Source organism: Podarcis raffonei, chromosome 2, assembly GCF_027172205.1.
Source record: "Podarcis raffonei isolate rPodRaf1 chromosome 2, rPodRaf1.pri, whole genome shotgun sequence".
In the NCBI taxonomy this organism is placed as follows: Eukaryota; Metazoa; Chordata; class Lepidosauria; order Squamata; family Lacertidae; genus Podarcis; species Podarcis raffonei.
The window spans coordinates 54,424,798-54,438,627 of record NC_070603.1 but is presented as its reverse complement, the minus strand read 5'-3'; the positions used below and the strand labels follow the sequence as shown (position 1 = coordinate 54,438,627).

The 13,830-nt window shown below is 44.7% G+C and overlaps 1 protein-coding gene across 4 annotated transcripts in view; it reads right to left on the bottom strand.

The window, feature by feature from the left end:
• The window catches only part of PPP2R2B (protein phosphatase 2 regulatory subunit Bbeta), a 242,175-nt gene that overhangs the window by 37,655 nt on the left and 190,690 nt on the right, over nt 1-13,830 (bottom strand). For all 4 annotated transcript variants that reach the window (XM_053376654.1, XM_053376656.1, XM_053376657.1 and 1 more), the window contains one exon: nt 46-223. In XM_053376654.1, the coding sequence (XP_053232629.1) occupies nt 46-223 (178 nt within the window). The remainder of the gene's footprint in view (nt 1-45; nt 224-13,830) is intronic.

The window sequence follows — 13,830 nt, the reverse complement described above, 5'->3', positions numbered from 1 at the left end:
CTGATTGGATGGCAACTCCAGCCAGATTCATGCAGCAAAGGATACTAAAACTTTGATTGGTTATTTCAAAGTTCCACAAGTTTATCCTCAAGTCATCCGCTGACATGTAAGTTTCATAGTCACTGTTCACAGATATGGAGTTGATGTGATATGTGTGTGCATTTGCGAATACTCTCCTGGGAGTTGCCTCCACCATTAAATCCATGGGCCTTAGCACGGGTACCTGTCAAGACAAGAAACAAAAGGGGTTAATCAATGAGAAAAAATAGTCTATCATCAAAGAAAATATCATATACTGCAAACACTTTTCTGTAAGCAACAGATATGGTTATTAGAACTGGGTTCTTATGCTGGGTTAGAAGAACAGCAACATTAAGAATTTGAACTTGCTTTTTCCTCCTCCTCCCCCTTCCCCTTTCCTCATGTGTCATGTCTTTTTAGACTGTGAAACTAAGGACCAGGACCATCTCAGTACTGGTTTTTGTAAGATGTTTGAGAGCCTTTGTGACTAAAGGGTGAAGTACAAATCCCACAAATAAATAAATATTAAGGTTAGTAGAGATTCCATGCCCTGTGAGCAACCTTTATTTCCTTCTTCCCATCACGTAGAAGAACTGGGGTGGGTATAACAACATAACACAAAAGCACATGGCATAAGTTTCCCCACTCCAATGCTTCTTAAGTATACTCCAGTAAGATATCAGTCGATGAACCTTCAACTATATAAGGAAACTTTAACATAATAGAAAGGTGTCAGCCAATGGTGGCCAATGCCAATGCAGTATTTCCTCCAGCAATTTCATTACTGTGCATTATTGTCTGTATGCTGCCTGGGGAGATTTCCCATGGCTGTGGAGGTGGAGACAGGGATATGACAGCCAGGATCAAGTGACACTAGAACATAGGAACTGCCAGCTCAGAGTCTGAGATTAATGTGATGAGCCTGCTTTCTAATTCAGCCTGACACATTCAATGATGCATCATTTGCTGTTGAAGGACTTGGCGCAGCCATCTGGGGACATGGCCCAGCATTTTGCCCAGAGACTGCAGGGAGAAAGCAACCATTGAGGCTGTCAAAAGAAACGTGATGGTTTTCAGAAGTTAAAGGGTTCTATGGTCATATCAGATTTCCCTAGAAACAAACAAACATCAAAATTAAGGGCTTCGCCATAAGATTTTTACTTAGCCCTGTGAAGTTATGTGGGAAAGGTGTGTCTTAATTGGTTTTCTTACTGCTGTTCACTCAAAAAAACAAAACCCAGAGTTTCCCACAATTAGGAAGAATCAATCAATCAATGAGTAGGGTGGACAAATTAGCTCAACCGCAGTAAACACAGTGGTAAACGAGCCAGTCCACAAGTACAGTTTATATTGGCATCTTCGTTATGCATTTACTCTACATAAGAATAATCAGAATTCTACAAGGGAGGGCATGTTACTGGGAACAGAAAATCTAAATGGTCCAACAGGTGCAAAGCACATTGGACACTGAGGTCCAGCTCTGAGGGCCTTCTGGCAGTTCCCTCACTGTGAGAAGTGAGGTTACAGGGAACCAGGCAGAGGGCCTTCTTGGTAGTGGCGCCCACCCTGTGGAATACCCTCCCATCAGATGTCAAGGAAATAAACAACTATCTGACTTTTAGAAAACATCTAAAGGCAGCCCTGTTTAGGGAAGTTTTTTGTCTGATGTTTTATTGTTTTTAATTATTATTATTATCATCATCAATTATGTTGGGAGCTGTTCAGAATGGCTGGGGAAACCCAGCCAGATGGATGGGGTATAAATAACAAATTATTATTATAAAGTGTGTAGTCAGGATTAGATGGTGTTTCCTGGTCTTTATGAGACCATGGTAATGTTTAACAAGCAACCAACCAATACGCCTGATGGTCAAAACCACCATCCATTTGTTGTAGCTGGGAGTGTATAATTGGTCCCATCTTCCAGTTGTGGTGTTCAAACATTCTAAAATATATTCAAGACATCATAAATGAAGGCCCAGTCCATAATGCAAGGAAATGCATCCTAGGGTGGGAAAGGGATGGAGCTATGCAGAAAGAGGTAACTTCTTAAAGCCAATAATGTTCTCCAGGACTAACTTTGGGGGGGGATGGGGATGGGGAGGGTATCAGAGCTCACAAATGGGATGCAATGGGAGCAGCAACAATAGTTCATTCATGCATCTGCCCTATTTACATCTAAAACTGGCAGGGTAGGAGTGTCACATTTTTACAACAAAATGTGCATGTGGGTGAGTAGAACTAGACCTTGCCCTACAAACCATGATGCGCGAATGGCAGGGTGATGTCTTCTTATCTGCATCAGGAAAACACCATGATCAGTAATTTTCTCCTTTATGCACCCTGATTTCTAAGACCCCATCCACCCATTACCCATTCCCTTCTATTCTGAAACTGCACTGGAGAGAACATGTGTAATGGATCTCAAACCTGTCTAGTCAATGATGGTCACAAGTAAATGGATGCTTTTAAGATATCAATTAAAACTTAGCACATGGCTCTTTTACTATTAGGTTTCTACTTAAGCCACCCTTCTCTTAACTAGTACAGTCATGACGTTCTTAACCAACACAGACAGCTCCTTAAATATATTCCTTATTCAATTACAAGAGTAACCTGGGGGTAGTATCTATATGCCCATTATGAAAGGGTAATTCAGTGTAACAAGCCAAATCAAGACCCTACACAGGCTGTCAAATAAAATAAACCAACTAACAATTTAAATTATTTTGTGTTTTCAGAAGGGGGAATGAAAATGCCAATCTTTTGTGTGTGTGTGTGTGTGTGTATAATAGATAGATAGATAGATAGATGATAGATAGATAGATAGATAGATAGATAGATAGATAGATAGACAGATTATATATATATATAGCGATGAAGCACAAAATACTGCTTCCATGCAGATGGCATGCGAGTGATCACATGCCTCCACATGCAGTTTCCAACCCCTTTCTTCTCATCTGGTGAGGATTTTTCCTCCTTCCAAAGTTAATGGAGCACTAATCTTCTTTTGCACTGTAAAATTCGCTTTCTGCCACGGTTCACTGGTGGGTGTGGTTCAGAAAGCAAGGGGATATGGCCTTCCTCTTTGTGCCTATCAGAATTGCATTTCTTCAGGCAGCAATTAACCCCAAATTGAAAGCATCCCAGGAAAGAAAGAGGGAATCACATCAGGATAACTGCTGCTGTTCTTTTTAGAGCTAAGCTGAAATTTCCCAGAAGACATTTTTCCTGAGAAATTGTGAGGGCCCCCCTTTTCTCCCTCACTTCCTAGTACACAAAACCTACTTCACAAATTCCTTTATTTTTTATAGTAGCTATTTTTTCCACAACCCCACCCCATCTTAGGTCCAGGACACACTGTGGAGGATTCAAAATGGTGGCCAGGCTGCTAACACAGTTGCTTCTGCTGCTACTCATAGCAGCAGCCACACCCTCCCAAAAACTGTTGGGGGGGTGGAATGAAAGAAACTGTGATACTGGCACCCTACCCTCACAAAAATGTTGCAGCAGGGGAAAATGTTCCCCAGGGGAATTTTTTTGAAATTCCTTCCCCCACCCCATCCCACCCTGCTCCACATAGGATGGAGAATTTTGAAAGGCCATTTGTGTACAAGCTCTAGCTGTTTTACTACAGTGATACCTCTGGTTGCGAACGGGATCCGTTCTGGAGGCCTGTTCGCAACATGAAAAGAGTGCAACCCGCAGCGGCGCGTCTGTGCACATGCGGGCTGTGATTCACCGCTTCTGCGCATGCGTGTGATGTCATTTTGCACTTCTGCACATGCGTGAGCGGCGAAACCCGGAAGTACCGTATTTTTCGCCCTATAGGACACACTTTTCCCCCTCCAAAAATGAAGGGGAAATGTGTGTGCGTCCTATGGGGCGAACGCAGGCTTTCGCTGAAGCCTGGAGAGCGAGAGGGGTCGGTGCGCACCGACCCCTCTCGCTCTCCAGGCTTCAGGAAGCTATCGCCCCAGCCCGGCAAGCTCCCAGAGCGATGCCGAAGCTGCACGCAGCTTCGCCATCGCTCTGGGACCCGTTCTGGGGGCTGGGGTTGGGGGAAGCTCGGGCTTCCCCCGCGCCTGGGGGGGGAATAATTTTTTTCCCTTTATTTCCCCCCCCCAAAAAAAATCTAGGTGCGTCCTATGGGCCAGTGCGTCCTATAGGGCGAAAAATACGGTAACCCTTTCCGGTACTTCCGGGTCACTGCGGGACGTAACCTGAAAGAACGTAACATGAAGCGGATGTAATATGAGGTATGACTGTACTTTTCGTCTGAGTTTTTAAAACAGGTTCCTTGAGGGGGGCTATATTCTCAATTGAAACAAATGCTTAGTCAGACATGCTTTGTCCTTGTACTTTATAGATAGAGACTCGCTTTCAGCATTCAAAAGTTGTCCTCTCAAATCACTGCGGTGTAAAAAGCATAGTTAGCAGAAAGGAAGAATCGCAAGGTGAATGTGCTGCTCTGCATGGAGGAATCTGCTCACAATATCTGCTGTGCGACTTTGGCCCAGTCATCTAATTTGTGTTTCCTTTTTCTGTTTTATACATAACACTTAGTGACTCCGTGTGTCTTTTCTGTGAGATGTAGCAGTATTTTCCTCTGAAACGCTGTATCCTGCATTCTAAAACGGAGTGATGTAAATGCAGAATGAGAATGACAAGAGAAAGAGAGAAGCCCAGCGAACTTCAAAGCTGCTTCTCAAATCTCACTGGGTTCGTGGGCCTTCTCTTGAAACTACCCGGTTTTATGTGCTGTCACGTTTAACCCACATCTAAATGTATTTTTACACGTTGGAATAACATGTGAGAGTGCATTCTTTTTTTAACCATGTGGCAATAGATGTAGACATTGATCTGAATGCCATCAGATGCCATTGATCAAGCTCCTATTGAGCTTTATCTTGACCCCATTAACATGAGTAGAGAGAGCCCAATTTATTCCTGTGCAGTCATGAACTCAGCAAGCCTATGTGGCTCAGGGTACAGCAGCTGATACCCACTCCTGTCGCGCTCAACAGAACCATTTTATTAAACTATTAAAACATCACCTGTCTAGACAGAATATCTGGGCAGCACTGGGGGCGTGTGAATGCTGTGAGATAGTGAGCACCAACTTCAAATGGAGCTCTAGGTGCTAAGCCTTTCTCTTCTATGTCTTTTCCTCCCCTCCTCTTTCTAGAAGGCATTGCCTATGCTGTCAACAGTAGGAATAACCGGCCAGTGCTGCCTGGGGATTAATATTTTGCAGACAGAATATTCATCAAGGACTATTATCATGGTAGGCTTACAATTTCACGCTCCCTGTGCCTTTGCCTTATTGGGCCATTCCTATGAAGTGAGAGGAGACACCTTCCTGCATAAAGATAAACTTGCAATCTAATTACAAGCCTCTGCTTCCCCCAGGCGTTCTCCTTCCTTCTAAACTCACACATTCAACCCTAGTGTCATTTCTTCCCCTGTCTTTTGTTGCTTGCTGTTTCCCTCTGCAAGTCCTCCACATCAGAAATACTATAATCATAGAACTGAACAAAATACGTGAATGGGCTTATTGCTGTCACCAATTTGTCTGATGGTATCCAACCAACTGTTGCCCAGGTAAAGGGGAAATGATCAGATGGGAAAGACTCATGGAGAAGGGCTTTGCATCCACAAGGTCCCCGGTTTAATCCCTGGCATCTCCAGGTAGGACTGAGGGACACTCTTGCCTGAAACCCTGGAGAGCAGTGCAGAGACAATTATGAGCTAATTGGAGCAATGTTTTGACTCAATATAAGGCAGCTTCTGGTTCCTATATACCAGTGATGGCAAACCTTTTAGAGACCGAGTGCCCAAACTGCAACCCAAAACCCACTTATTTATTGCAAGTGCCAACACGGCAATTTAACCTGTATACCTCATTTTTTTCTGTGTGTTTCAGTTTCTTCTTTATGACTGCTATTGATATAAATAATCCTTCATAAAAGTTACTGCATTACATTCTTCATTAAATTATCTTTCCATTGATATATAATTTTATGGTATAACTCAGTGCTTTTTTTCTAAAAAAAAATGTGACTCTTATTGTGACTCAAGAAATCACCACCAGAGAACAATAAATACAGTTCAAACCAGGAAAAATAAATACAGCAAATTTCTTCTCCCATTAAATTCACAAAATGTTTAGGGGTATGTTTCCTCCTGCATCCCCACAGAAAAAAAAGCACTGGTATTACTCCAAAACAAAGTGGTATTATGAGCCATCAAACCTTGGAAATACATTTTTCCCAGAAGGTCCCACAATTTTGGCCACTAGTGTACACTGGAGGGCTGTACTAAGAGCCACCCTCTCCTTAATATGAGATAATAATGATTGTCTGTGTGTGCACATACAAATAAATATAAATAAAAAAATAAACGCAGCCAGATGGTTGGGGTATAAATTTGTTGTTGTTGTTGTTGTTGTTGTTGTTGCCATTTCTTTGGCTGCTGTTTGATCGCAGCCTCCACGGAATGAATTTCTCTGTTGGCTTCCGTGGGAAAGCCCAGCGAACATGTAAACCCTGCAGCCCCTTCTTAGGTTACCATCTTTATATGCTTACTGACCTGGGAGTTAAGCCCTGCTGAACTCAAGGCGGCTTACTCCAGAGTAGGAAAAACAGACTGGCGGGAGGCCTGGCACATGAAAAGTCAATGCCTGTTCAGCTGCCAGGCCCTGGTGCCACAGGCTTTGGGCGTGCACAAGCTCTCCTCTCCTCCTCCCCTACCCCCAGCATAGAAACTATGGCCCTGGTGCTGCAGGCTTTGGATGTCGTACACAAGCCCAGCACAGAAGCTACGGCCCTGCTGGGGCGACGACACGCGTGCCCACAGAAAGGGCTCTGAGTGCCCTCTTTGGCACATGAGCCATAGGTTTGCCACCACTGCTATATACCTATGTGATCTCTCCACACTCTCAAGGTTCCAATAGAATGGCAGCAGCAGTCTGAGAAAACACACTGTTGATTATTAAGTGTGCTCTTGTAGATCTGGACCATCACTTCCGGCACCTGTTGTTTTGTGTGTGTTTTAATTTCAAGACTTATGCAGCATTTTCTCTGTAGATATGCAGCTTGCTGCAACTTTCTCTCCAAATCTTTCCCCCTTATGTGTACAACCACTTATGCAAACTGAAAAGGGCAGAGCCTGGATAGCTCACTTGGTTAGGTTGCAGGTTCAAGCCCTGTATGGGACAGATGCATATTCCTGCATTGCAGGGGGTTGGACTAGATGATCCTCAGGGTCCCTTTGAAGACACTGAAGGAAATGAAAGCTGTAGCAAACATAAGCCAGCTCTCTCTCTCTTTCTCTCTCTCTCTCCCCCCCCGCCCCGGGATTCCACAGAAGCATTCACAGCCTGTCTCCATTTTATCCATGCAACAACAACCCTGTCAGATAGGATGGGCTCAAACAGAATTCCTGGTCCAAGGTCACTCAGTAAGCTGCGTGAAGATTTCAACCCTGGTCTTACTACTAGACACTCTGACTACTATGCCACACAGGCTCGCTCCCCATGTTATGATGGAAGGAAGGCAGAGTGGGATGCTGGACTGAGGAAGCCCATGGAACAATAGCGGAATGGAACAAGGGCATTCTGCTGAAGCCCTATTTGGGAATCAACAAAGCTAATGAGCTGTGCAGCTAAGAGATCAGCAAGCCCATGTTGAACCAAGTCAAGTTTTATAACTCTACTCAGCAGCAAGCTGAAGTACTCCTATGCTCAGTTTATCACATAAATACACCTAGAGCCTGCCCCTTGAGCCACTTTCAACTGCAAAGTTCTGGTTGTCTTTAACTCATGTGGCTTCCTCATTTTGTTAATTCAACGAGGACAACCACCACCACCTTTCATAGTTTGGATATCATGAACTGACCGATGATGGGGAGGAGGAAGAGGATCCCGGTGAGGGGTATAGCTGAGGCTGAAACACACCAGGGAAAGCAGGGAAAGGGGATGGTACTCACAGGGTGACGGAGGATGGTGAGGGGATGGAGGTCAATGTACAGAAACCAGAGCAGCAGGATCCATCACCAGAGCCAGAGGGACCCCTGTCTCCATGAATATGGCGGGCTCTGAAGTGTAGGGAGCAGCAGGAGTGGTGCTCTAGGAGGCTGAGGCAGACAAGGGCCCTCAGCTCAGCTCCCTAGCTGGCCAGGTGGAGCTCGCTAGCTCTTGGAGGTGATGTGAGATTCCTCAGCTGGAGCAGGTGTGGATCATATGCCTCATCAAGCCCAGATGCTGCAATCAGCATGCAAAGTACCCAAGGGAAGCAGAGCTGAAGTGCTGTGTCTGCTCAACTGCCCATGTTGAGGGACTTTGGCTTGGGTGCTCCAGGACCTGTATGGGCCTGCGCTTCAGGTTTGACTCTCAACTGTATCCTGACTGGTGGACTTCAGACTTGGCTACACGGATTGACCCTGGACTGTGTTTCCTGACCTTTGGATTTGGGACTGTGCTCTTTGCTTGTGTGGCTTGACTCCTGGACTTGGCATACCAACTTGCTGCCAGTAGGCCAGGGGTTCAGGACAAAGGAGGATCCAATCATGAGCCAATAAGATAATGCATATCTATTCTTCCGTTTATAGATCAGTTCATTTCTAGGTCAGAAAGAAGTAAAGGGAGAGATGGAGTTAAAAGCAGATTGGAGTATATTGGGGCTGTGGGATGGGGAAAGGAGTGCATAGCTTGTGTTTACATGGAAACAGCCACCTGAGCTTGGGTGATAGATTGAGTCTTCCAATATGCCCTTTTCAAACTGCAGCCACAGTTGCCAAGCACACAGGAAAGGTGGTGAAACCGAGCAGAAGAGGGAGCGTTGTTCACTTTAATGAATGTGCTTAGTGGTTCTTGACAGACCAGCCAGCAGGAGTCTGCTGAGCTTTTCAATTACCACTGCACTACAGAGCATGCTCCTGGCACACTGAACTGCCCCAGCACCAGAGCACATGCAGATATTCGCCCACAGCTGATAAAATAAAAACCAATTGCAAAGAAAGGGGCAGCAGTATTTTGCTGTTTTCGTCACAGACTGGCCTTTTGCAATACAGTCTGTGGAGATGCAATTTAAAGGGGAAGTGGGAAAACCGGCACAGCTATGGCTTCCTTGCTCTGAATCAACTTGCACATTCAGTCCATGTTCCCCCTGGGTTATTCAAGAGCAAGGTGGCCATGGCTCACTGACAAAGTTTGGTGAATATTACAGAGGGGACAGCCAGGTGTAAAGCCACCTCTTCATTCCTTAACTTTGAAACTGATTAATGAGGATAAAATGCTCATTATGCCCACGAGTCACAGTTTTTGCCTGCCAAATGTATGTAAGTTTGCAGTTAAAAGCTGTGATTGTTCCATGTACTCATGCTATGCAAGCATGTTACATGTGTATATTTGTCTTTGTACCTGAGAACTGGCTCAAATGATTCTGTCTTTTGGTATCACGGTCATGACTGTGTGCATTCATGAACGTGTGTGTGTGTGTGTGTGTGTGTGTGTGTGTGTGTGTTGCCCACTACATTAAGGTGAACATAGTTTTTATAACAAACTTAACCCAGGTATGCAATCATACTGCCTGGTAAAATCCCTCCCCCTAAAATTTCCCATCTTCTGTTCAAAGGTTGTTCCCTAGCTTTTACTGAAAATGGTGTAGCAGTGATGGTTAACACCATATATTCAAGATACAGAATAGTATTACAAGGCTATCCGAGTAGGGAAGTGTTTTAGACATTTATGATAATTGCAGTCACGCATGCAGTCACGCATGGGCAAATGGAAGCTGGCCATTTGGCATGGGGCCTTGTTAATTTGGGGTATTTGATAAGTTTTGCAACTTGTTCTTATACACATCGGACCAAACTGACACTTTCAAGCAAGAGAGCAGCTTTTGTTTTTTGAACGGGGCACCTTATTTTGTTCTTATGTTTGACTCCCCATTTTTTATTTTTATTACAGAGATGTGGCATACCTAGGCTTCCTTGCGCTGTTGGCAAGAAGCTGTATTAGCACCACCACCCATCCCTTGCACCCTTGGCCGGCTGTGGGGGGGTCTAGGCGCCCCAAGAAGCCAGCGTGCCTTGCCTGGCTGCCCAGAGCAGTGGAGGAGTGGCCCAGGGAGCAGACGGGCTCCTAGCCACTCTGAGCCAGAGTGGAGAGGTATGATTTTCATGCCTCCCCTCAGACCTGTGCTCTTGGTGGGGGCCAACCCCTGGATACACCCCTATAGGAACCTCAAAAGCTGAATTTCGCCTGGGTGTCTCCGAGAAGCCCTGCACATATACAAATATCAATTCACTTCTCGAACCAGCGATGGCTGCTAATGAGTCCTATCAGTGCACGAGGGTTTCTGCTTCTGCAACAGGGCCTTTCCTGCCTTTTCTCTCTCCATGCCCCTCATGTGTCCCTGAAATTGGCTCAGGGATGTTGGAAGAACCCCCAGAACAGCATGGGGAAGGGACTGTTCCAACAGGCAGGCTGCAGGGCTTGCGCTGACAAGATGTTCACCACAGGACAATGGTCAATTCCAGACACAGGTTCTAAACCACATTGGTCTATCATTTAGATTAGATTAATTAATCCAAAACAAAGTGCAATAGATGCATTTTGCCCCCCCCCCCAAGTTATTTTGTAGACAGGCTGAGGCAAGGAGCTGGTCTCTGATAAAATATCTAAGAGAAGGTTCAAATATATTCTCTCTCTCTCTCTCTCTCTCTCTCTCTCTCTCTCCACAGCGGCATCGAAGAACAAAATTCGGTAGAGTCGCTTTTAGAAATGTAAAATGCATGTGAGGGATTGCTGTACTGAAAATGCCCTTAAGACCAAGTATAACTGCACACAAATAATTTATGCATTAGGAAGAAACATGGAAGTGATCACCCAAATGCATTCTGAGGTGATAAAATCCTGTGTCAGAACCCTGCACCATATATGATCCAGAAGCCATGGGCTGCCGCCACCATTTTGTTGCTGACCCACATTCCACTTCAAGGCAGGCAGAATTTATGCTCTTCCCTATTAAATAGAATATTGTATTCGGATTCCCTCTTCCACACACCAAATACTGCAAGCAATTACGCGGCTCAGGCATTGTACTTCTCTTCCCGGACCCCCTGCAGTGTTTCAGAGCCTCTCAAAAACATCAACCGAAGTCCTCACATTTCTTGAAGAGAAGCTTTCACGAAAAACTCTCGACTGTCATGAATTTTCAAAAGGGTCCTTTTCCCTTTGGTTTGATGTCCTTAGCCTCTTGCGTTCCTTTTCTCTTTGACATCTCTGAAGCCTTCCCACACAGATGTTCAGTAGCACAGGCTAATCTCTGAGCCCGGCAGTTCAGACCATCAAGAAAGGAAAGTACAAAGGTGCTGCCAGCGATGGAAATAGGAAGAGCTAGCATTTGTTTCTATTAGTTTTTAACTTAATTAAAACAGAAAGCCGAAGTAATCGCTGCAAGAAACTGCTTTAATGTAAGTATAAAAGAAGACCCAAATGAACCTTAGAGAATAATAGGGTTGCTTTTTAAAAAAAGTGTACATGACATAACACTGCGTAGGCAGCCGGCTGCTGAAAGAGAATGAGAGAAATCGCTGCTGTGTGGGGCAGAAGAAGAGGTGGAATGGCTAAATGTTAGGCTTCAGCAAGAGTCAGACAAAAGGAGAAGGGAGCTGGCTGTCTACGCAACTAGATCATGTATGATCCAAAATAGGTGTGGGGAAGGATGGAGGGTTGATGAAGATCCAAGGTAAGAGATCAAAGACATGGAGGAGAGGCTTAGGGACTGAACTCACACCAGAAACAAGGTTATCAGATTGATCAGCAAGCTCTGAGGTTTTATTAGGCAACAGTGAACATGGATTGGCCTCTGGTGTCAGCTGACTGAGTGTTCAGGAAAGGTGGTAGTGAAGCCTAGGTAGCACCGAGCTTACCCTGCCAGGTATGCAGCAGAAAACAGATCACTGGTGGTTCAGGGAGTAACATATAGCAGCCCTGGTTCAATACCTTATGCTAAAGGAGGGAGATGTCCCTGTGCAATGACGGGAAGGTGGCTAAAGAAGAAAGGGGTCAATAAGAATGCACAGTGCATGTGGCACCTTGAACATTTTCCCTGGAAATGCCCCGTGCCCCTTTTTATGGCATCTGCATGATGTAGCCCATCCCACTGGCACTATCCCTCAGCCTAGTGGCACTGGACACCTCACAAGCACATACACACCCCTTCCCATGTTCTGCCACTCAGTAAAAAAGCAGCACAATCTCCCTTGGCCCTTCCCTCACCTATGAACGCCTACTGAATTAGCACACGTTCACACAATTAAATTGGTATGTTAAGAAGCTCAGTGGAATGGATCTGTAGAGAAACACACAGCCGGCTTTCAACTCAACCTCCACTTTGATCTCCTTGTGATGACCTGGTAAATGCATACTGAGCTGCAAGCTGGGGCCATATGATGGCAGTCTAGTAGTTTAGATATTTGGGAATGGATTCATTCACCCCACTTTCCCCACATGTGCAGTTTGGTTGTGTGCATTGGGCTTTGGCTGCTAAAGAAAACATGGTTTACCTGCCTAAAGGCTGGGAACCTCATCCTCCCAGTTCAGGCATCCTGAGTCATCACCTCATCTCCTACAAACTGTCTTGGGAGCAAGGTTTTAAAATCTGAAATATTTTTCTGTTACCTTCAGCATTGCTCATGATGCTTCCCAAAGCAGTCCATGGACAACTTTGTCCTACTTTCCCCCAGAAATCTAACATACCAAGCCACTGTTCACTGTGCCCCAGCTATCTACTGATAAAGTAAGTGCCACACTACACGTTTGCTTTCAGTGTTTTGCCTGCCTCTTCTGTTATGCGTCCATATACTGTAAGATGACGACTCTGGAGTCTTGGGCAAATGGAGTAGCTACGCTTTACGTGAGCCTACTGAAAACACAACCTCTTTTCTAGCCAAGACTACATTTAGACACTGTGAGGCAATGGTGGTCCTGAAGCTCTTTTTAAAGCATGATCCAGGCAGCAATACCACCTCTTAAGACAGTGGGTCTCTTTAATCCCAAGTCACAATATATTAATAAAAATATGCATTTTAAAAGGTGGAAACCAGATAATTTAGAATAGAAAATAAGTGGCAGACCAAGTAAGAGCAGAAATCTCTAGCAAATGTGGACTGAGGAAACAGAAAGTCTAAATAATATCACCTATAAAAGCATCATACTGACACACTGCACATTCCTGCTATTTGCTTAGAATAGTTATATATAATGTTTACCGTGTCCCTTTCCATGTTTTAAAATTCCAATGGTAGGTAGCAGTTGAGACCATTCCACCTCGACAGCTATAGATTTATGGACTGCTTAGCAATTCAGTACCTAAAAGGCATGATTCTTTCAAGTGATCTCACTGATATATTTCTCCTATCCCCTGCCCCCCAAAAGAGCCAGCAGACGGAAACTCATCTGCCAGATTGATAGTTTCCTCTCGTTTCACTAATCAGGGAGAATTATGCAAAAGCACAATTGTGTTATCAAATGCAAAGTCATAGCAATCTAATTCCACTTGATAATTCTGTTGGGCACATTGTTTTTACAGTATGCCTAGACACAGATACCGACGGTGTAATTGCTGTGGAAAATCAGATGAATAGGAGAAAAATTCCAGGAGGTCAGTTCTGGTCATCGAAGCTCCAAGCTGAGTTTACAAATATTAAATGGATGAATAATGAGCCTGTAGCAGAGAAAAGATCCAGCTCGTGACCAGGGCAAGAGCAAATAAAAAATGCAAAGAGGCAATAAAAGCC